General features: G+C 37.1%; 1 protein-coding gene across 5 annotated transcripts in view; it reads left to right on the forward strand.

Moving 5' to 3' along the window:
• Window positions 1-25445, forward strand: part of SLC4A4 (solute carrier family 4 member 4) — a 401810-nt gene that overhangs the window by 103431 nt on the left and 272934 nt on the right. The window contains exon 1 of one of the 5 annotated variants that reach the window (XM_074228428.1): window positions 19079-19100. The exons of the other annotated variants lie outside the window; for them this stretch is intronic. Coding sequence (XP_074084529.1) covers window positions 19094-19100 — 7 coding nt within the window. The 5' untranslated portion in view covers window positions 19079-19093. Of the gene's footprint in view, window positions 1-19078; window positions 19101-25445 lie in introns of those variants that run through there. 5 annotated transcript variants of the gene reach the window in all.

Genomic DNA, 25445 nt, shown 5'->3' on the forward strand with positions numbered 1-25445 from the left:
TTACATAAATCCAGAATTCATTGAAAGGTCAGCCTTAGAGAGTAGTTGTTCATAGTTAATGGTCAACATGGCAGGAGATCTCCAGGGGATTACCCCAGGGAACTATACTTGATCCTATGATGTTTTAACAGATTAATCAATAACTTAGATCAAGGCATGGATGCCATGTTCATCAAACTTGTAAATGGCACAAAGATGAGAGGAAGAACCAATCCACTGGCTGACAGAATCAGGGTCCAAAAGGATCTTGACAGGCAGGGAACTGGGCTGAATTTAATAAATTGAACTGCAATAAGAATAAATATAAGTTCTTTCACATGGCTATCAATAATCAATCCACATAAGTAAGATGGAAAAGGCTTGGCTAGTTAGCAGCTATTCTGAAAAGGGGGTTTTAGTGAATTGCAAGCTCAATCTGAGACTTGGACAGTGGGGAATGGCTTCCAAGAACAAGATGGTTATAATTACATTGTATTCAGATCTCACCTAGAATAAAGTATTCAGTTCTAGGGTCAATAGTTTAAAGAGGTCATTGATAAACTAGAGGGTGTCCAGGGGAGAGCAGCTAGGGTATATGAAGGCCTTGAGTTTGGGAGATTTGAAGACTGAAAGAATCAGTTATATGTAATCTGGGGATGAGAATATTCAAGGAACATCTGTTTCCTGTGTTCAACTGTTTAAAAGACTAGTAGGGAGGAGGCCTTATACTTTTTCTGTTTTGTCCAAGGTCTGGATAGAATGGTAAACATGAAGTCAGGAAAATTCAGGTTCAAATCCTCTCCATTATTAGTTGTGTGACACAGGACAAATTACCTAATCTCTTTTAGCCTCCTTTACTACTCCATCTTTAAAATGGAGGAAAATAACAGCATCTAATTCATTTGGATACTGTAAGAATCAAATGAAATTATGTATGTGAAATACTTTGCCAACTTCCATGTCCTATTTAACCATTTTTACTACTTATTATTATCATTATTATGATTGTTACTGACCAGGTAAAAGATGCAAAGAGGTTGATTTAAGCTTGATTTTGTGAAAAATTTCTTAGTTATTAGAGTGGTCCCAAAGTGGAATGGTTTACCTTCAAGAAGTGGTGGGATTCCCCTCTTTGGAGGCTGAATGACATCTTCTCAACTTTATTATAATGAGGATTTCTTCATGTTTGGATTGGATTAGATGATCAATTAACTGTAACTCTCAAGTTCAGTGATTAGAATATGAGCTCCTGGAGGTTTTCTCCTTTCTTTATATTGTCAGTGCATAGTAAAATATCTGGGTGGGTGGGTGGGTGGGGCGCTAGGTGATGCCATAGTGCATAGGGCTTAGAATCAGGAAGACTCATCTACCAGATTTCAAATCTGACTTCAGACATTCACTAGTCACTTAATCCTGCTAACCTCAGTTTCCACATCTGTAAATGAACTGGAGAAGGTTATGGCAAACAAAAATTCAAATATGTCTGCCAAGAAAATCCTAAATGGGGTTGCAAAGAGTTGGAAACAACTAAAAATGACTAAAAAAACAACAAAGCACAGCATCTGGATTATGGTGAGCCCATTTAAGAATAGTCTCTTTCTCTGATGAGCAGATAGAGTCTCCCATCACTTCCTATGGCAAATAGAGGGTAGAGGAGAAAGACCACTGGTTCTAAATCCTGGACATAATTCCTTCTAACTGTGGGAACTTGGACAAATCACTACTTTTACTCATCCTTGTTTTCTTTATCTAAAAAGTGATTATGGTACATTTTCATAGTCTACTTTGTAAACTACAAAATTATATATATCAATGGATTTTATCACCATCATGACTGAGAAAACAATTGTTGCTGCCTTTCAGACCTATGATTTACCAATTCTAAAATGAAACCCAACCCTGAATTTTTTGTTTCTATCATGTACACCAAGTGACCAGAATGCCATTTATGACAGTACAGTGTTTATTCTTCATTAAGAGCCAATTTTGGTACAGTGATATTTCAAACAGGCAATTCATCTTAGAAGTTGTCTTTTGTCACTTACCAAAGCTCCACCACAAAAACCAGATTTAATAGATACTGTTTCTTTTGGGAGGTTTTGGGGAGGAAATCCTTTTCATGCAATGGAAAATATGACGTTAAGAACTGAATTTACGGTAAGCATGTGGGCTGTCTAGCGGTGTTCCTTCAGAATGTAAGTGGAGTTTGTGTGCAGCCGGAAATAGAGGAATTTCTGGTCCTAAGGTACAGAAAGAGCTCTTGAAGCTAGAAATGGACTGCTCAGGACTTTTTCCCAGAGCTGAGAATCTGGAGAGCTCTGATTCTCCATTTCATCCTTTGTCAAATTCTGCTCCAGGACTTCCCATGAAATGCTTGATCACCTTACAGGCCTGAAGAGTTTGGCAGGTTCTTTACTATCCCTCCAACCCCCTCCCCCCCCCCAACAGTCTGCATCCTTCCTACCTTAAAACCTGGCACTGAGTCAAATCTATGTTAATAGAGAAGGGTTTTATGAGCTAGGTAGCTGGCTTTTGCAGAGAATGGGAGAACAGGCCTATGTAACCTTTCTGAGCTGTTTGTTGGCCCATTGCTAAGTATATATTTCTCAAGTGAAACTTTGGTTTCTAGACATCCCTTCTGGTTTGTTATTTTATGATTCTGTCGGGCACTAAATTGTCCTAAAAATATTCTCCATGTGGGTCAGAAGACTGAAAATTGAATTCTGGTTGTGTCATTTACTAGCTGTGTGAGCATGGCAAAATCACATGCTCTTTCTGAAACCTCATTTTACTGATCTGTAGAGTAGGCAGAATAGTATCTGCACCATTTACTTTTAGGGCTGTTGTGATCGTAATCTGCAAAATGCTGCGTAAACCAGAATTGTTATTGTGTCATCCATGCCACAGGCAAGACTCCCTATCAATCAACTGATCAGCAAGGATATATTAAGAACCTACTGATTGTGACTGTTCAAGGGCAGAGACAAGCTCTGCCCTCAAGTAATAGTGTGGGATCTGAAAAAGCTACATGGAGGTATGAGGGGAAGAGTCATCAAGAATGGGGGACTACCAATGAAATACCATGGAGACAAGAGATGGAGGTTTATGTTTGAGAAACAAAGTAGACCTGTTTGGTTGGATTGCAGAGTGAAGTGATATCCAAGAAAGCTGGAAAAGCAGGTTGGGGACAGTCTTGGAGGACTTTAAAAGTTAATTTTGTTGTTGTTCAGTCATGTCCAACTCTTGGTGATCTCAATTGGGTTTTCTTGGTGAGGATTCTGGAGTGATTTGCCATGTCCTTCTCCAGATCATTGTACAGCTGAGGAAACTGAGGCAGAGTTAAGTGACTTAAGATCATACAGCTAGTAAATGTCTGAGACCGAATATGAAGTCCAGGCTTCTAGTCACTGAGACACCTAATTTCCCCAGCTGGGTTTAAAAGTTAAACAGAGCAGTTAATATTTGATTCTAGAGGCAATAGGGAACCATTACAGTTGACTGAGTAGGGGAGTAACATAGTAATTTTTAACATAATAATATATTGATTTTGAGGAAAATCATCTTGGCAGCTTTTTGGAGAATGGATTGAATAGGGATAGATTTGAGACAGGCAGACAACTTGGGAGGATACTGCAATAATCTAGATGAGAGGTAATGAGAGACTGAATTAAAGTGGTATGAATAGAAAGGAGTCATATGTGAAAGATCTTGTGGGGAGCAGAAGTATCAGGATTTGGCAAATTATTAGATATGTGGGATAAAGGAGAGTAAGATAAACATTCAACAAACATTTATTAAGTACTAAGTGATAGGGAGAAAAAAAGAGGCAAAGATAGTCCCTGCCCTCATGGAGCTGACAATGTAATGGGCAGTTACAAAACTCAGAGTCTAGAATAATGAGGTCTCTTTAATAGAAACAGGGAAGTTTGGAAAAGAGATGGGTGGGAAAAACAATATGCCCAGACCACCAAGTTAGTTTAGTTGGTTAATTTTTCCCTATAATATATTGATACTATCCTTGATATTTAATTTGCTCCATGGCTTAAAAGTTGGATAGCTTTTTGGTTGCCTAGATGCAAAACATCTAGGTCATGAGGGGCAAAAGTTTCCCCCTTTGGCTTGTGACCACAGACCAGCAGTAACAACCACACTAAGAAACAATGTCCTTCTAAATCAATGCTTTAACCCAGAGGAATATCCTTTTCTTGCTCTGAATGTCTTTCCCTTTTTAACACTGAATGAACTTCTTTTTGTTAACTGTTAGATGGACTATGAATGTCTTATTTGTTCAGATTTTAGAGTTAAATTATCACAGGACCCACCTTTAGGTCAGATCCAGTTCATGAGAGGTAGATTTATGGGGAAAGATAAGGAGTTCTGTTTTGGTCATAATGAGTTGGAGATATCTCTAGGACATCCAGTTTGAGTAGCCCAATTGGCAATTGGTAAGAGAGAGAGAGAGAGAGAGGAGAGAGAGAGAGAGAGAGAGAGAGAGAGAGAGAGAGAGAGAGAGAGAGAGAGAGAGAGAATATGATAGAGTTTACCTTCTGCTGAATGGAATCACAGTCACATGTAGAAGGACTGACCTTGGCAAAAAAGGTCCACCTCATTATTAGAGAATGAAAGAATAGATGAAAAAATGGGAGATGATATCAAGGAGAGTTACATTAAAGGAGGTGGAGAAGAGGGAAATCATGTTGAATGTCCTCAGTTTTCTCAATACAGTCAGAGGTTCTCCTCAGCTGAAAGGAGAGAAGTAGATTTAATGAAAGAAGACAAAATTTGGAGAATATTCTATGGCAAATGAGATAAGAAACCAATTAGAGGGGAATAAAAACACTGCCTTGCTGCAGTGAGGACCATGTTAAAGTGGGATAACATGAATTTCCAGTGTCAGCAGGATTGTGTGATGTTTTCCGGTTCTGTTTAGTAGCATGTGAGGAGGAGTGAAGGAGGCAGATAGTTGGAGTAATCCACTGTTGAGGTTTGGCAAATGATGAGCCATGATAGGACAAGGTGGTGAAAGATCTGAGAAGAGAGGACATTTGCCCTATTTTTCTCTTCCCTAACACAGCCAAATTCAGAGGAAAAAGCTGTCTCCACTCACTGCCCTCACTTCCTTTTCTCTCCCTCACTTTTCAACCTCTTATTTTTTGACTTTCATACTGCTTTCACCAAGATCACGAATGATCTCTTTATTCCTCAGTCCAATGACTTTTTAAATTCCACAGTGCTTATCTTTCTTGACACTATTGATGACTCCTACTGGTTGCTTATTCCTCTCTAGGTTTTGTTACATTGCTCTCTTGTTTCTTCCTTTCCTTTCTGTTGGAACTAGCCTTCTCAGTCTCATTTGCTGGGTCAGCATCTATATCCTAACCCTTCTGTGAGTATTTCCCAAGGTTCTGTTATCCCTCTTCTCATTTTTCTCTATACTCTCTTTTGGTGTTCTCATACATTGCATAGCAGATCTCTATAAAAGGATAATTCTTCCAGGAATTTTGTTATTCCCTACTTCACTCTAATTTGTTTGTTCCTCTATCTGTTCTATTCTTTTCCCATGACTTTTAATTCAACCTTAGCTCTTGAATCCTGGCAAATTCAAATTGTTTGAGAAAAGAAGCAAATATGTTATAATAAGAACAATAACAATTCTTTAAGGTTTGCAAAACTCTCATTTGATTAAAAAATCATATAAGGTAGGTTCAATCAATATCCTCATTTTTATGGATAAGGAAACTGAGGTTTTTAAGAGTTCAAGTAATTTATCCAGAGTCATATACTTAATATTTGAGGTAGGGCTTGAACTCAATTCTTGATGCTATCTACTATACCTCTTAGCTATTTAAAACTGTCATTTTCTCTGATGAAATTTTTTCCCATGATTTGTTCTTTGACACATGTCATTTGGAATTATATTATTTAGTCTAAATATAAGTTTGAATAGTTTTTTAAATGTCCCTTTTTGATTGTAATTATTATCACTCTCTTATCAGTTAAGGATGTGTTTAATATTTCTGTTTTTCTATAACTATTTAAGAGATGATGGTGGTTGTAGTTGTTTTTTCCTCCTCAGGTTTTTTGCAAATATTCCTGGCAAAACGGAGACATGTGTATATTCTTTTTGATTTCAATCAAAGGAATCACCAGAGGTCTATCCTATTTCACTTTTCTGAAATTTTCTTCAAGTCCTTAATGTATTTTATATCTATCTTTTTGGTGGAATCAAAGTTTCTTTAGGTCTGAAAAATGCACACAGAGGTCCTGAACTATTATAGTTTTTCTACCTATTCCTTTCTTTCTGTAGTTTGATGAGCTTTTCCTTTAAGTATTTATTTCCTATCGAATTCCAGGCATAGGTATATAGCACTAATATTATTTCACAATCTATATTGTCTTTAAGAATAATGTAATAATGTTTACCTGTTTTAACATGGTAGGTTTTTATATGGCCACTTTTGAATTCATGACTGCCACTCCTGCATTTTTTGGATTTACCTGTCATAATAGATTTAGCTTCAGCCCTTTATTTTTATTTCTCCATGAAACATGATGTTCCAAGTGTGTTCCCTGTAAACAATAAACATATAGTTGGATTCTACTTCATAATCCTATTACCTTCCTCTACTTTATTGGTGAATTCATCCCATTCACATTCATAATCATTGCTACCTGTGCTTTGTACTTTGTGCTTCCTTGCATCTCCACCCTCCTTTTACAGGGAAGAGGAAGGAGGAGGAGGGAGAAGTAAAGGAATTGAGATCAATTCTAGTAATCTCTAATTGGAGTAGTCTGATCCTATTCCCCTACCTTTCTTCACCCAGTCCACACCCACTTTTTTCTATCTTTATATAATATCCTTTTTATAATTAACCCCCTGCCCCACCCCAGTAAGAGTTGAAGTTTCTTTCGCCAGTGATGTTCCCCTGTCTTTGTTAGAAATAATTTTTGTGGGGGCAGCTAGGTGGTGCAGTGGATAGAGCACTGACTTTGGAGTCAGGAGGACCTGAGTTCAAATCCAGCCTTAGACACTTAATAATTACCTAGCTGTGTGACCTTGGGTTTATATTGATCTCAACAGAGATCAGTATAAGTCACTTAACCCCATTGCTTTGCAAACAAACAAAAAAGAAATAATTATTATGAACTAAAAATATCATCAACTTACACAGACTTTTTCATATACAAAGTCATAAAAAGAGTTTTGCATGATGGATGGAGTGAATTGACTGAAATCTAGGCCTAGATATGGGGAAGTAAAGCAACCACAATCCAGATAATAAGGAGATGTACTTCTTGATTAAACGAATTGAAGTCTGATTTAGTTAGGAGGGTGATGACCTTCCCTTCCCTTGACTATAATTGGGCATTTTCATTAATGTCTCTCTTCTTCTCTCAACTACTTACTTCATCTTCTTTAAAATAAGAGCCAATATCTTCCAAATGGATTTAAATTAGTTATTATCAACTTCTGAGGGAAATCCATTGGTCTGTTCATGAAATTGTCCACATGAGCTTGACCCTATTGTCCTAGTGTAGAACCCTTTGAAAAAGTATAAAAGTAGGGGCAAGGTGGCACAGTGAATAGAGCACTGGCCCTGGAGTCAAGAGGATCTGAGTTCATATCTGACCTCAGACACTTCATGATTACATACCTGTGTGACCTTGGACAAGTCACCTAACCCCAGTGCCTTTCAAAAAACAAACAAAAAAAATATGAAAGGAAAAAGGAAGAGAATCTGGTGGAAACCTTATTCATGAAGGATGGAGAAGTAATCATTTAGAAGCAATATCCAGGTGTCACCTGACTGAAAATTAATGCCTGGGCTTGAAGTTCAGCTCCTGAATGATGGTTTTTGTCAGTAGGATTGGGAATGATTCTCTAGAAGAAGAAACATGTCAGCTATTCTTGGCTCATTGTCCTCATCTAGCCCACCCCGCTCCTTTCCTGTCCATATTTTTCTCTTAGGTTATAAAAAAAAGACCAGGGGGAGGGGAATCTTTTGAAGATCAGGGTTATGTAGAAATGCCACCTCATCCCAGAAAGACTCACAGCATGGTTTAACGGGGCATTTCATTTTTGTCAAGTCTGAGTTGATTGGGATTGGGAACAACTGCTGAGAAGTCTACTACACTCTTCATCGAGATTGCCCATAGATTATGGCTGGGCTGGCAGCTGACATGGGACTAGGATGAGATTTACTTACTATCTTATTTAAGAGTCCTCTCCTTGTGTCTTTTGTCCTCATTGGACTGGCCCTTGTTCTTCTATTAGATGATAAAATGAGTTCAGAGTGATAGAATTGGGTTATTTAGGAAGGCAGTTTGGTCTAGGGACTTTTTGGTAAGCAGTAAACTATCCTTTAATTGAAACCATTGGTTCGCGGTTTATTAAGAAAACAACGACAGCACATGCTAGTTCATTACTATGTCCTCTGACAATTCTGGCTTACTCAAAGACTGCTGGCAACATTTCAGATTTTTTTTTTTTTTTTTTTGCTCAGAAAAGGGGGTTTGCTTCCTTGAAATCTTGAACCATGTGCCAAATGCTGACACGGTCACATTAGAGCTGGGGCCATTTTCTTTTTGAGAGTGTTAGTTTTTATTTTTATCGTTTCCACTAATTTGTCAAATGCTTAAGTGGAAAAATATTTTCTCAGTCTTTTGTTTAGCAAACAGTTACTTTTACTTCTTCCCCCATCTTTCCCCAGGGAGGAAATAAGCGAATATAACTGCTTTTGATTTTATTCTTTGCCAAAGAGCCAAGCTAACATATGATCTCATTAAGCTGTGGTATTTTTGCCTGAACTCACAGCTTGTCACTGCTCTTCGAAGCAGTCCCACATATGCCCTTTTGACCTCGGTAGTAGGGTGAGATCAATCAGTAAATCAACAAGCCCTTATTAAGTCCTTACTTTGTGTAAGGGGGGTGGCACTGGAGAGAGGAGTCAGGAAGACTCATCTTCCTGGGTTCAGATCCCATGTCAGACCCTTACTAGTTAGCTGGATGACCCTGGCAAGTCACTTAACCCTGTTTGCCTCAGTTTCCCCAGCTGAAAAATTGAACTGGAGAAGGAAATGTCAAATGACTTCAGTATCTGTCAAGAAAACCCCAAATGGGTTGCAAAGAGTTGGACGTGATTGAGACACTGGAACAACCGAATGTGCCAAGGATTGGGAATATAAGGAAAGAAAAATCCCTGGCCTCAAGAAACTTACATTCTAACACCTGGAGACAATACAAGAAAGTCCTGGGTACCTTCCAAAAACCTTATTTCCAGATCCTTGGGATTCTGTCTTTTGGGGAACTTTAGAGACAAGGAGCAAATCTGTGTAATTTCACTTACAACTTGGAGCTCGAACCTGCCCTGCCTGGGAAAATTCACCAAGTGTGGGCATCACAACTTCAAGTCTCCCTCAGACTAGCCTCCTTTTTCTCACTCAGATGCATCCCTCCTCCCAACAGCTACCCTTCAAATAAACAAAAGACACAGATTACTCTCCCAAGCTTGTAACAGTGGCTAGCCCATCAGAAGGAACTTAAATAAATGCCTATTGACAGACTTACTCCAATGTTTAACACAGTGGCTATGAAAAAGCAGATGCTTAACAAATACTTAGTGATTGAATAACTGAGGAGGGGTTTTGCTAAGCTATTTCATACTAGAATATGCAGAGCTGATACAGCTACCCGAATAGAAGGTAAGAATCCTGGGTTCTTTAAAATTTTAACATCACTGATGATACAATTTGAGGTATTCCCTACATTTCCTCTCTTCTCCTTCCTGATATTGACCTTACATTATTTTTCTCTCTCTCTCTCTCTCCTCTCTTTCTCTTCTTCTTTTTCTCTTTCTTCTTTCTCTCTCCCCTTTTCTGTCTCTTTCTCCATCTTCCTCTCTCTTCTTTCTGTCTCTGTCCTATTTTTTCTTTCTCTTTCTTTTCTCTCTTTCTCTCTCTCTGACTCTTTTTTCTATCCCCTCTATCTCTTTCTTTTTTCTCTTTCTTCTCTTTCTCTTTGACTCTCTGTCTCTTTTCTCTATCTCTTTCTCTCTCTTTCTGTCTGCTTTTCCATCTCTTTTCTTTTAGTTGGTGATTACATAGTCCACATAGTAGGAGAGTTTGTGAGCTTGGGTATGGAGGGGACAGACCTGGTTTCAAAGTCAGGAAGACCTGAGTTCAAATGTTCCCTTTGGCTCACACTGCTTATCTGACCCTGGGCAAGTCTCTTTTAATTCTTAGAGTTCTAGACAATTCTCTAAAGCCATAAACTGCAGAGTAGGACTGACCTGCACCTTCCTTGGTAAAGGAATTTCCTCATCTGCCAGTTCTCCATAATAATGAAATAACAAGTCTTATCCCTTTTTCAAGTTGCTGATGAAAATACTACTAATGATTAATAGCAGAGCAGTGGGGTGTACTAGAGCCTTGGACTCAATGTCAAGGACTCCCAGGTTAAAATCTTGTCTCACATTTACTGTGTGATTATGGATAGGCTGGTGGACTTTTCTGGGCCTTGGTTTGCTCATTTGTAAAAGGAGTAGATTAGATCTGATGACCTTTAAGGCTCCTTCCAGCTCCAAATGACCCTATAATCCCAGACATATGGTTAAATTTTCTTATGGCTCTGGGATGGAAGAAAATTAAACTTGAGAAACAATTTACCCAAGGAAGCTGATGATTGAGTGGATAGAGATTTGATCCTAGAGTCAGATCAAAGTTCAAATCCAGACTCAGACCCTTCCTAGCTGAGGGACCTCAGACAAGTCACTTAACCATTGCCTCAATTTCCTCAACTATAAAATGAGAATAATAATAGCATTAACTTGCAGGATTGTTGTGAAAATCAAATGAGATGATATTTATAAGAGGTGTTTAGCATAGTGACTGGCACAGATTAGACCCTATATAAATGCTCAAAAAGGTCACAGAACTGAACAAGTAGAATTGAATAGAGATCAATCATATCTTGTACTCACATACTGAAAACTCAAATACAGGTCTCTAGAGCTTAGAAAACTTAGGATCAAAACCTATCCTGTACAGTGAACAAAAAGAGGACATATATATATTTCAGACTCACCTTTGAAGACCTCAGCTGATGAATTTTATGAGAGGTATGCTGAAGCCAGCTCATACTGGCAGGATGATGAGAATTGATTATTAAAATTTCAGTCTGGATTTATATTTTGAAAATCGTCAAATTCAATAAATCAGGGCTTGATTTTTTTTGTTTTCTTTTGTTTATTGTCTAGACTTAAGAAAGTGTTAATAATGCAAATGCAACTCGAAAGCATGTTGTGGGCACATTTTTTTGGTGAGCTATTTGTTAAACATTTACTCCATCTCAAAGATTCCTTCTAGCTGCAAGACACTATGTTTCTTCATTCTCATGAATATTCCAATTAATGTTGGTGATAATGCTAGTAAGTCAGTGAAGTATGGTGAATGGATAGAGTTCTGGATTTTAGAGTCATACACCAAATGAAGATCCTGTTCTCTTTTCTGTTCTTTTTATATCTCTTTATATGCAATGATAACTCCCAATTCCCTTATAATTGTTTTTACCTGCTTCTCTTAAATATCTTTGGATAACAATATAATTTTCAGTGACTTTGCTAAGAGGAAAATAAGATTGCTGATCTAGTAGGCCCCTGAGAGCCTACTTGCATGCCAAACCTCTGTAGATTTAAGACAGTAGTTCCTAACCTGGACTCACTTGTTTTATTTTTTGGAGTTTTGAACATTTTATTTCAATATAATCGATTCCCTTTATAGTCTTACATGTTTGATTTCATGCATTTAAAACCATTACTTTGAGAAGGGGCCTATAAACTTCACCAAGGAGAGCATGAAACAAAAACATTAACCATTATTGACTTAGGACAATCATTGTTCAATGTCCAAGATTCTTGCTTCTCTTAATATGCTGATTTGTGATGGAAAGATCTAGGCTTACTGATGACATTCATAAACAATGAACTTGGGTTCAGAACACATGAATTCACTTACTAGCCACGTAACCCTGGGGTTTTTCATTTGTAAAATAAGAGGTGCTGGAAGTCATGGCATTAGAGGTCACTTTTAGTTCTAAATCTATGATTTTTCATAGGAGATATACCAAATATATAACAAAGGTCACCTTTATTTAAGGCATATACTAAATTAAATCCTTCATTTTGGATCTGAGCTTAAATGGATTTAGTTTTGAACATGTTCACATAAACCCTTGAGACACAGTTCTGCTTTGCTCTCAAATACTGCTCCACATCGACTTCCTTTGATCCCAAGATATGACATCTTGTCGTTTCAGCTTTAAATACAATTAGAATTTCAGAACTACTCGACACCTCTCATTAAGGGGGGATTTTGTAAAAGATCATCCTTTCTCTAGGTCTTTATGGCTCAGTTTACCTTCAGACAAGTCTTTTCAGCTAGTCAGCATTAACTCCCAATTTAGCTTTTTTTTTAAGGGAAGAAAGGTCTTTTATTATATCAGTATTGCCTTACTAAACATTTTTATACCTGCACATTGTTTTTAGCAAGCAATAGCTTTATAAAATACAATTTTATTTTATTTTCAGTTCTGACTACTCTCCTTCACACTGTTCCCCTCCCTTCCCGTTGCCAAAGCAAGAAAAACAAAACAAAGTAAATCAACTGTCCATGTTAACCAAGTAAAAAAAAATCCTTCAGTCTGCACCCAAATTAGGTACATCCCTTTTTTTTTATCTGTAGGTAGTTAGCAATTTTTTTCTCATGAATCCCCTAAAACTGTAGTTGGTTCTTTCATTTTGATCAGAGTTCTTAAGTTTTTAAGGATAAACCTTGCTTATCTTTACAATGTTGTGTTACTATATAAATTGTTCTGGTTCTCCTCAATTCACTACATCTGTTCACACAAGTCTTTTCATGGTTTTTCTAAAACCACACCTTTATTTCTTATAAGGCAAAAGCATTTCATTACTTACACATATCATAATGTATTCCGCTTTCTCCTAATTTTTGGCTACCCCCTCTGTTTCTAATTTTTTGTTACTGTGAGAAGTAGATCTGTTTTTTAAAAGGAATAGAGGAGAATCCTTTGGAGATAATGCCATTTCTTACATGATATCTTTCCTGATTTCCCTAAGCTGGTAGAGCCCACTTATTTTGTACCTACTTATTTGCAAACCTGTTGTCTTCCCCTATAGGATGTAAATTCCTTGAAGGCAGTAAGCATCAGCTGGGGTACATGTTTGGGAGGTGCTTAATAATTGAACATTGATGGATAGCATTTTCAGAGCAGTGAATTTAAGGATTTAAATGATGCACTAATATTTCTATTCATTCACATGAAGGAAATGAACTACTTTAGGATGATGAGCCTGTTAAGTTTGGGTAGGCATAGAATCCATTGGTTGAATGCCATCTTCTCAGACTTATTTCTAATATGACTTTTCATCAGCTGCAGGATTACTTCCCTGACTTCAAGTATCATCTAATGTCCCATCTTCTGCAAGGATCCTTTTCTGGTCCTCCTTCATCCTAGGGCTTTCCCTCTGTTGATTATTTTCAATTCATCCAGTCTAAATCATGCTTCTTCATGGTTGCTTGCATGGTTTCTACTCCATTAGACTGTTAGCTTCTTGAGGACAGTGACTATTTTTTGCCTTTCTTTGTAGCCCTAGCTCTTAGCACAATACTTTGTACTTAGTTAATCAATACTTTAGGGTAGTTAAGTGGTGGAGGCCAAGAGTTGGGAAGACCTGAGTTCAAAATTGACTTCAGACCCTTACTAGTTGAGCAACCCTGGCCAAGTCACTTCACCCTGTTTGCTTCAGTTTCCTTATTTATAAAATGACCTGGAGAAGAAAATGTCAAACCACTTCAGTTTTCTTTGCCAAGAAAACCCCAAATGGGGCCATGAAGAGTTGGGACATACCTGAAAAATAATAAATGCTTTCTAACTGAGTGATGGATCACCAATTATGACTGGTAACCCAAGCTTATTATTAGCTTACCTTTTTATAACCAACAAAGTAAAGATGGCAGTGGGTAGTACAAATCTCTCATGTTTATGTTTATATCATCTGAATATGTAGTTTTCAAAATTAAGATGTCTCAAAAGTCTATTTTAAGTCATTAAAACCTATTTTTAGAGCTTAATTAAATCTCTTTTAAGCTGCTATTGACTTAGAATTCCCAGTCTTAAAACTCTAAGACCTTTGTTACACTCAGCACTTTTCACTGCCCTTGATAAAGTTGTGATCTTCCAGTTTGTCTTTTGTTCATTTTTTTTCTGTTGAAGTACATCAGAAAACCCTTGGAGAATGTCAGTAATAATGACCACCCGTGGAGCAATTTTTCATTTTATATACCTATTTTCTGCACCTCATAATCTCCCCTGCAAATCATATAATCTCAGCCAAACATTTTTATTGTGGATGATGCTGGAAGTAGAAATGAAGATTTTTGGGGTGGGAAGAGGGTCTTCTACTATGGTTATGTTGCAATGCCTCCAACAAAAATTGAAAATGAAGAATTGCATGAAAATATAGAAGGCATAATTGAATGCAATTGACTATGCAGTGCATATCTTAGATTTCAGAATTATTATCTGGGAGGAATCTTGGAGGCCATCAAATCCTTTTTCAGGTAAGACTCAAAGTTTGTAGCAGATAAGTGACTTACCTAGGATCATACAACTAATAAGTATCTATATGCATATTTTGTATGGAGATGCTTGAACACAAGCGTTCCTGACTCCAACTCCATTGTCCTTGTCTGGCACCCTATTTTACATGTGAAGAGAGGCTAATTAACTTGCTCTAGCCTACAAAATTATTTGTGGCAGTACTGGGACCAGACTTAGTCCAGTGGTTTCTTTTGTGTCATATAAGCCAAAAATCCCAAGAAAGCAGAGAAAGAAGGCCAAGGGGTTCTGAAAAGTTTGGAATAAAGTTGAGGGAGAAAAGCCCATTATTTGGCCATATGTAAGTGAATTCCAGAGAATTCTATACTTGATGCTTACTATCATATATTAGGTCTATGATTTCATCCATCTGAGCTCCTCCTTCCCCACTGTAGATCATAACTTTTATATGTCTTCTAATAGGGAATGATCTTTTTTCATATTTTAGCATGAATCCTCCTTTGAGGTTGATGGGGGCTTTCCTCTATTTCATAAATAGCTTGGCAGTTCTTGGGCCATCCATTGACTGATTTTCATTCTTGTTATAAGACTAGCTCATTTTCTTTGATGGGCATGGGTGTCCTTGATGCCTTTTACCCACCTCCTCTTTGAGTTCAAGACATTGCTGCTAACCTTCTGCTGTTGATTTATACCATTCATCTTAATGTAAATAATTAGGATCAAAGCTGAGATCTAAGTTTTTAAAAAAACTTTTTTTTTGCATGCAGAGGGTGAGTGTGGGTAGGTCATTGACTTTTATTTTTAAGTAGATTTTTATTAATATCAATTTGCTTTTATTTCTTACCTCCTCTCTCTCTCAGAGAGGGCACTGGATGTCCTTAATTTCTGCCATCCTCACCCCTTCCCTTTGGGGGCAGCTGGCACCCTAAGCAATAGGGCAAGGGTAAACTTCAGGATTAGAAGTCATGGAGCTACAGCTTGATATAACTCAGCTAATGATTCTAAAAATGGAGAGACACCCACTCGGCCTATTATGGAAAGTTCCTGATTGGGTTTTTTGTTCACCTGCCTGAGTTCACATTCTCTTCTTGACTATGGTCATAGTGTCCCTGACCCACCCTTAGTGGGACTCGCATGCTGAGTTGAGTTTCTAACATGTCACCTGCACTTTCTTGACCTGTATCTCCTTGTGACTAGTGACAGAGAAAGCCAGAGTTAGGGATGTAGCCTGTGGCAATGAAAGGAAGGAAAGCTAACTGTCCTACATCAGAGTCAGAGTCAGAGTATCAAGAAGAGGTGGATCAGCAGTGTTAAAACCAGCAGAGAGAGCAAGAGAGGTTAAATTGATGGCCATGGGCTCATGAGTCTTGCCTTTGTTTCTAGTGAATTCCAATTCAGTTCCATAATTTGATAAATCTTCATTAACCATCTACTATACTCAGGGCTCTAAAGTAGGCAGTAGAAAACAATACACTCCCTGCCTTTCAAGGGAGTTGCACTCAAATTCAGGGGATGATGCATGGATACACATAATTGTAATACAAGTTAGAAAATTATCAGCTTCATAAAGCAGGTCAAACAGAGAGGCCTGCAAGATCCAAGGGAGGGAGAGTTCATTAATATATCCTGAAGCATTTAAACATCTAAGGAAAGTTTTGAGGGTTGAGAATAATGTTTGTGGATGGAGATGGATTAGAGGCAGGGTGTCTGTTCTAAGCATGGAGAATGATATGCATATATTTACAGAAGCAGGAGAACAGGCCCAAAATCTAGGGAAAAAATGGTGGTAAAGTGACTTGTCCAGGGTCACACAGCTAGTAAGTAAATGTCTGAGGTCAGATCTGAACTCAGATCTTTCTGATTCTAGGTCAAGAGCTCACCATTATCAAATATATTTATACATTTAGAGCTAAAATGGTTACCTAGAGCAACCCTCATTTTTCAGTTGAGAAAACTTGAGACCCAGAAATGTCTTGCTAGAGATCAAATCTGAACCCAGGTTCTTTGACTGCTGGGCTAACACTCTACTGTCTTAATTTGATTTTGTGGATAAATTTTATTTAAAACAAACAGAAAAGCAGGCAAATAAAATATGCTTCCTGAAAACAGGTAGACAAAACATTTCCAAAGGGAGCTTCTGATGCCTTGTTCATAATAGCTATACACCTTTATCATTTACCATTTGTTAACAGAAAGGAGAGCTGTGAGCTCCAAGGTTAATAAGGTACTAGTATCCTCAATTTTCATTAACCTGATCTCAGTGACCACTTACTACTGCTTTCATTCCCATGGTTGTAGGTAATGTCTCTAATGTTCTTTGGACTCTGCTTTCTTTATTCTGTATCCTTCAAATACGTCTTCCCATATATCTTGGAATTCTTATTGCTTATGGAACAATAATATTCCCTTATGTTAACCTATCAAGTATTCACAACCATTCCGCAGTCCGTGGGGACATGGTTTCTTTCTACCTTTTTTGCTGATAACAAATAACAGTCCTCTGAATAGGTAGTTTGGATGTGTTGACTAGAGTACTGGGCCTACATTGAGAAGATCTGCAGACTCACATGTATACTAGTTGTATGACTCAGTTTGCTCATCTGAAAAATGTAGGTGTTGGACTTGATAGTTAAGAGCCCTCTCACACTAAATAGATGATTTAGAATATTTTTGTACAAGTAGGTTTTTTCCTATCAGCTTAAATGATTTTGTGGTTGAGAGATGAATGTGTCAAAAAATTTTTGGTCTTTTATTAAACAATTTCCTATTGCTTTTCTAAAGTCCAAGCACTCCCCAGCTACACCATTAGTGAATTAGTTTATTAAGTCCCTATTTTTCCAACACAGAGAAAAGGGCACTCTAACATTCTCTGCACAAATAATATTAGATGTCTGCTAGTAAAGAATGCTACCTAGATGGAAGGAGAATGAGAATAGGAACCAACAGGGAAATACAAAGGCAAAATAGGTTACTCGGAGATAATTCTTCTTCTGCTCCAGAATGTACAGTTTGGTCCAAGTGGTGCTTCCGTCTCCCTATAGAGAGCTGTCATCTGCCCATTCACTGGGCTGGGCTGTTTTGCTTCCTTCCTTCCTTCCTCAATTGTTTTTCTTTCTTTCCTGCTTTGTCTTAACTTCACAGTGAGAGCTGAGGAAGGGCATAGGACACTTCTCTCCTTCAGTTAGTGCCAGCAATAGAGCCTTTTGCCCAGATCTCTTCAATGGCAACAAGAGTGAAAATGGGAACAAATCAAGGGAAGGCAGAGAGCAGGATCAAATAGCAGAACCTCCTACACTGAAGCCATTGTTCCCATGACCAGTCAACGGCTCTGCCCGCACAGAGGGCAGTGGCCACTGCTGATCAATTTAGCATATGGCACTGAAAGAAGTTGCCACTGTTTTCCCACGATGCTTCTTGAAGAATGATGTTCCCATGTATTCAGGGCTGTGACTGGGCCAGGGCCCAGTCTTTTTCTTAACAACCTTGGTGGCAAAAGTAGGGAATTGCTTAGCTTCCTAAAATTGACAGGTAAGGGCAATGTCTTCAGAATGAGAAGCCTTCTTCTTCCTTGGCTGTGGCTCCCATGTGAACTTGGCCTTGGGAAAACATCTCGAATCTTACATAGTAATTCGCTTTATGGCAGTAATTCTACACCATGTAAGGATGGTGTAGAATTCACCATGGAAATGAACTGGTATTTTTTTTTTTGTCCTCTCTAAACTCTCAATATTACTTTGACTCACTACTTGACTCTTTCAATGACCAAAAGAAAAGGGAGACTGAGAATACAAACATAAATACAAATGAGGATTCTGTGACAATTGCTAAAAAGTACTAAGGGAAGACGGGAGACATTTTCAGGGAAAGTGAAGTTGTTATTGTTTTTGGGGAGATGAACAACAACTTTTTTTTTTAGGTTTTTGCTAGGCAGTGGGGTTAAGTGACTTGCCCAAGGCCACACAGCTAGGTAATTATTAAGTGTCTGAGTCTGGATTTGAACTCAGGTACTCCTGACTCAAGGGCTGGTACCCTATCCACTGCCCCACCTAGCTGCCCAAATAACAACTTTTAATCAGGATATATTGAGATGAGAGTTTTAGGACACAGTATTATTGAGAGTAATACAAAACTAAATTGTCATAGTTTGTAATTAAGAAAAAATTACCCCAAAGGAATATCTGCATTACCTTCCCCTCTAAAACCAAAGTAACTAAATGTACATAGGGTAGATATTATGTAGAATAAAGTGTGTTTATTTTTGTTGTTTAACCTTCATTCTTGAAGAAGACCATGACATCAGAGAGGTGATGCCATAACATGCAAGTGAATTGGATTTGAGTGAAGGGATGCTGTGCTGAGTCACCAACCTCACTTTCTCCTCCAGAGCCATCTGGATCCAATGGCCAGATATGAATCAGGATGACTGGAGATGGCTCTGGATGTGAGGCAATCAAGGTAGAATGACTTGCTGAAGGTCACATGACTAGTAAGTATCTGAAGCCAGATTGGAATTTAGGTTTTCCTGACTCTAGGGCCAATGCTAGGGGATGGGGATTAGACATATGAATGTAAAGGTAAGGGAAATCTTTGTTCCATTGTAGGTCAGAATCTTGGAGAGTTACCTAGTACAGAGGGGTTAAATTCCAAGAGAACCAGATCCCTGCTCTGTTGACTTAGAAAACCACAAATTAACATTATCTATGTTGTCTTATATTTTTATTTATTTTGTTAGATATTTCTCAATTGCATTTTAATCTGGTTCTGGCTGCAATTCAGGATTCTGCAGGCTCAGCACTGCCCACTGGACTGTGAGTTTGACACTTCTGGCCTAGATTGCTGAGAAGCTAAGTGACTTATTCAAGGTCACATAGCCCAGTATATGCCAGAAGTGGAACTAAAGCCAAATTCTTCCTGGATTTTTATACCATGCTGCCTTTTAATATTAGAATAACAAATTAGAATAACTTCACACATATCTATCTATATACTGAAATGATTACATATATATATATATTGTTTGATGGCATAAGAAAATGAAAATAACTATGTTATTAGGATAATTTATATACATATTGAAGAAGTCATTGATGAAGAGTTGATATACAACAGATAGCATCCTTACAGTCACTGTTACCTGAAAGGTACAGAGTATATAAGATCCCATTGTTTTCATAATTTATTGACTATAAAAATGGTTTCATTTCTCCGTTTTAATGGCTTTCCTTCGACAAGAATCCCCATGCATTTATACAAAACTTGAAAGATTCCTTGAATGATGTAACAACAGAAATGACTGGTTGAGCTTTACTTAATCCTTAATTAGGTATTTCTACCTAATATCCAGTAAAACTGAGTGTAGGCTCGTAATAAAAATGGGATTGTTAAATTTAATGAAGTCAAGTCAAGAGGTTTTTGTTGAGTACTTAAGCGCTTAAGTACTGGGCTAAGTGTCAGAAATTGGAAATGTGCCCATCTGGAAAGTGGATGCTTTTGAAAAGTAGACACTTTAGAGGAGACTTAATTAAATATATGTAAATTTGGCCATTATGGGTGATGTCATTGAAGCGTCACTTCATCTTCTTGTCCAGAGACCTAGTTTCAATCCTGACTCTGATACTAGTATATACTTGCTTTTGTCATAGTGGACAAATGGCTTAGAGCATAAATTCCCTCCATTTCTTTTACTTTTTAAAAATTATTTTTATTTCATTAAATATTTTCCAATAATGTTTATATTTTTTAAAATCATTTTTTAAAATCATGAGTTCCAAATTCTCTCCCTCCCTTCCACCCCTTTCCCATTCTTGAGAAGAGAAGCAATTTGATTTTGGTTATACATGTGAAGTCATGCAAAACATAGTTCCATATTAGCCATGTTGCAAAAGAAAACAAACAAAATGAAACATTAGAAATAAAGAGTTTAAAAAGGTATGCTCTAATGTGCACTCAGATATCTTCAGATCTCTCTCTGGAGATAGAGAGCTTTTTTTCATCATGGATCATTTGGAAATGCATTGTGTCATTGTCTTGATCAAAGAAGCTAAGTTTTTCATAGTTGATCATCCTTGCAATAATGCCATTACTTTGTGCAACATTCTCCCATTACTGCTCCCTTCACTTTGAGTTAGTTCATATAAGACTCTTCACATGTTTTTTAAAATTACTCCCCTTGTCATTTCTTTAAGCATAATAGTAGTCCATCATAATCATATACCATAGACAGTTCAGCTATTCCCCAGTTGGGAGAATCTCCAATGCTTTGTCACCACAAAAAGAACTGCTATAAATATTATTTTTAAGGGCAAATAGGGTCTTTTCCCTTTTCTTTGATCTTTTTTGGGGTATAGACCTAGTAGCAGTATTGCTGGATCAAATGATATACACAGTTTTTATATCCTTTGTGTGTAGTTCCAAATTGTTTTCCAAATACTTAGATTAGTTTACCATTCCACCAGTTTTTCCACATTCTCTCCAGTATTTGCCATTTTCCTTTTCTTTCATGTTAATCAATCTGATAGGTGCACTGTAGCATGTCAGAATTGTTTTAATTTGCATTTTTCTAATCAATAGTGATTTAGAGCATTTTAAAATATGACTATTTATAGCTTTGATTTTTCTTCTGAAGACTGCCTGTTCATATCTTTAACCATTTATCAATTGGGGAATGGCTCTTATAATTATAAATTTGGTTCAATTTCATAAATATTTGAGATATAAAATCTTCATCAGAGAAACTTACTATAAAATCTATCCCCCCTCAGTTTTCTCTTTTTTTCCAATTTTGACTTCATTCATGTTATTTGTGCAAAAACTTTTTAATTAGATATAATCACAATTATACATTTTACTTCTGTGATGGTTTCTATTTCTTGTTTGATCATAGAATTCTTATCTCTAGATCTGACAGGTATATTTTCTTATGCCTCCTTAATTTATTTATGATATCACCTTTTATGTCTAAATCATTTAACCATTTTGACCTTATTTTGTGATATAGTGTGAGATACTGGTCTATATTTAAGTTTTTGCTAAACTGCTCTCCAGTTTTCCCAGAAGTTTTTTGTCAAATGATAAATCCTTACCCCCAAAGCTTGGATCTTTGGATTTATCAAACACTAGCTTACTATGGTCATTTACCATAGTATATTATGTACCTAATCTAATCCTCAGATCCACCACTCCATTTCTTAGCCAGTACCAGATTGTTTTGATGATTACAGCTTTGTAATATTGTTTGAAATCTGTAACTGCTGGGCTATGTTCCTTTACATTTTTTAAAATTGATTTCCTTGATAACATTCTTGACCTTTTGTTCTTCCAGATGAATTTTGTTACTATTTTTTCTAGCTCTATAAAATAAGTTTCCTTGTTTTCAAAATGGGGATGATAATCTTTGATATTATTGACCACATAGAGTTTTATGAGGAAACTAGTTTGTAATAAAAGTCTACTGTTATTATTATATGATATATGACCATCAGGTACACAGTTGATTCTAAGATAAACAGGCAAACCCCAAGATGATCATCATTAGAATAGAATCATGGAATTTAGATGGGACTTGGAGATTTTGGAGCCTAATCCTCCCATTTTGCAGATTAGGAAACAAGGCCAAACTTCCTGGAGGAAAGTGATTCACTTGCCTGGGGTCACAGTTAGCCAATGAAAGAGCTAGACATAGACTCTAGGTCTCAAACCTCCTAAATGAATGCTCTGTTCTCTTTTTTTAAAAATTAATTTATTGGAGCAGCTAGGTGGTGCAGTGGATAAAGTCCTGGCCCTGGAGTCAGGAGTACCTGAGTTCAAATCCAACCTCAAATGCTTAATAATTGCCTAGTTGTGTGACCTTGGTCAAGTCACTTAACCCCATTGCCTTAAAGAAATTTAAAGAAAAAAATTAATTTATTTTTCTAACAACATGTAAAGATAGTTTTCAACATTCATTTTTTGTAAGCTTTTGGGTTCCACATTTTTCTTTCCCTCCCTTCCCTCCTGCCTTCCCTTGACAGCGAGTAATCTTATATAGGTTATACATATATAACTATGTTAAACATGTTTCCATATTAATTATGTTGAAAGAAGAATCAGAACTCTGTTGCCTTTTACCAATAAATGGAAAGTCCATGCTTAGTTACAGAATCTTACAAATGTTTAATAAATTGATAGCATTGTATTAAAAGCAAGACTAACAACTGAGAATATATTTAGAAAATTTAGCTTGGAAACATAGTTGCAGTGAGTTTTGTCCTAAATGAACTACTAGTAGAAGATACTTCTCCTGTGCCTGGAATGTTCTCCCTCCCTATCTTCATCTCCTGGCTTCCCTGATTTCCTTCCAGCTCAGTTAAAATTCCACCTTCTACAAGAATCCTTTCTCTTGTCCTTCATTTTAGTGTCTTCTCTCTGGATTAACTCCAATTGTTTCTGTATATATCTTGTTTGTGAATAGTTGTTTGCATATAGTCTCCTCTAGATTGTATCTTCTTGAGGGCAGGAACTATCTTTTTTTTGGGGGGGAGTATCCCCAGCGCTTGACACTGCCTGGTCTGATGATTGATTTGACCATTAGTGCTTAGTATTGCATTTGTATCCTTTCATTTAGAAATATATTTTTTAAATTATAGATTTCCCTACTAAGTGATCATTTCAATTTAAAAAGAAGAGGGAAGAAGATTGTTTGAGAAACTGAATTTCCATTACATATATTTTTAAAAGAGTTGTACATATTAAATTTAATGATGTAGCAATAAAAATTGGTTTATTTGTGTTCTTTTCTCTATCCCCCCCCCCCCTTCTGTACATTTTGGAAACATTTTGTTGATGCTTTTTTATAGTAATAGAAAACAAAATGCTATATAAATTTTATCTCCTTTTGGCCTATCTTTACCCTGGAGGATAAATTTCATTCTTATTTCTATTTTATGAAAGAGAGAACTGAGGCCAAGAAAAATTAAATAATTTGCCCATGGTCACTTAGTTAATAAGTGTCAGAGACCAGATTTGAATTCAAGTCTTCCTGATTCCAGGTTCAAGGTCCTGAGGTGCCTCTTCTTGATTTTGTTGATACCATTCACTATGCAACAGCCTACCTTCTCCTTCATTGGAGTAACATATGTGTATGTATGCACATATATTCAAGCAAAATAAATGAACACAATGACCATATCTCTGATTGCCTGTGTTATCATTCGCCACTTCCAGTCTATTATTTCTCTGCCAAGAGGTGGGAGGTAGTTAATGCAGTTCTGAAAAGTTAAGTCACTGTGAAGGCTTCACACTAAAATAAGATTATTTTCCAATTCCCAAAGGAAAGCCAATTAACTGAATATTATTCTACCATTTTGCTTTTTTTTCTTTTCTTTGTTAGTCTAATAAAATCATCATTTAATACATCTTCACCATGTTAGGATATTTCAAATGACTCCATTTTATCTTTTTTTTTTAATATTATGCTTCAATCAACCAAAAAGCAGTTATTAAGGACCTACTATGTTCCAGATAATGTGATTCTCTCTTAGGGACAAAAAGAATGAAATAGCCCCCATTCTCAAGAAACCCATATACTAAAAAGAAATGGGGAAAAAAAAGAACAGGAGGCAAAGGGTAAAATGACTCATCTTATGGACTGGTGCACACCTGGTACCTGGCTCACAATGGGAACTTTCTCATTATCACTGTCATACAGGAAGAACAGGCCAGAAATACTGTCTGTCCTATAGTATCTTGTCCTCTGTCTTTGTGGATGGAAAGCTGGCAGAAGAAGCTTGGGAGAACTGAACGTGACTCTTCTCATGTTTTCAAGGCCAGAGCTTTAGGTCCCTCAGATCCAGAGAAGGAGGTGTCCTGATGTCAATGGAACAGATTCTGGCTGAATGTCTTTGGGGCATGGTCTTTGTTGGAAATTGCCAAATTGATCCCTCTAAGAATCTGTTTGAAAAAATGGGCAGACAGATCAGGTTGGGTGTGAGAGGTCCCTTACTTGACTTTGGGTGGGGGTCTCCATGACATTGGGTGCCCTGCTGTTTCACAGCTCCCAGGCCCTGGGGAATGTCCCTGCAGAGCTCAGTGAAAGCTGAGCCCAGAAGGATCAACAGTGTTATCCTTTCATAGACAACTGGTTGAGGAGCTTTTTATAGACTCTCTTGCTGCATTTCCCTCCTCCTTTTCCTCCCTTGTGCTAAATGTGGAGAGCGAAAGATCATCCAGATATTTTCTCAGGATTCAGCCTTCTGAGCAGTCTAATTTCTTCTTTTTGTCTTTTTGACCTTCATGACCTGGAAGCTTCTCTTGGAAACTTGACCTGTGATGATGAAGTGATACTGGTAACACCAGAAATAGTAATAGGAGAAGCAGGTGACATAAGACCCATAGTAGTAGTAGTCATGATACACTAAGTAAAAATAGGTCACCACTATTTGTTTCCCAGATTACAAATAAAGGACACAACTTTCCCATTTTGGATCAGGACCATATTAGAGAATAACAATGATTGGCATCGACAGAGCACTTTCAAATTTATAAGGCATTTTACTTAAAAATTCTTATTTGAGCTTACAATAATCACAGGAGGGAGATAATCTTGTTATTCCTATTTATCAGATAAGGAAACTATGAAAAGTTAAGTGACTTATCCAGAGTCATGCAGTCATTAAAGGACTGATTTAGGATTTGAATTCAGATCTTCCTTGATTCCAAATTCAGCACTCTGTCTTGCTGACCCTTTAATAGTAGGAAAATGAATTTAATGATTGTCATAGAATGTTAGCCTATGGGAAGTAACAGGAATATTAGAGATTATATCATTCATCTTCTTCCTAATGGAGAAATTCTT

Source organism: Macrotis lagotis, chromosome 3, assembly GCF_037893015.1.
Source record: "Macrotis lagotis isolate mMagLag1 chromosome 3, bilby.v1.9.chrom.fasta, whole genome shotgun sequence".
NCBI lineage: Eukaryota > Metazoa > Chordata > Mammalia > Peramelemorphia > Peramelidae > Macrotis > Macrotis lagotis.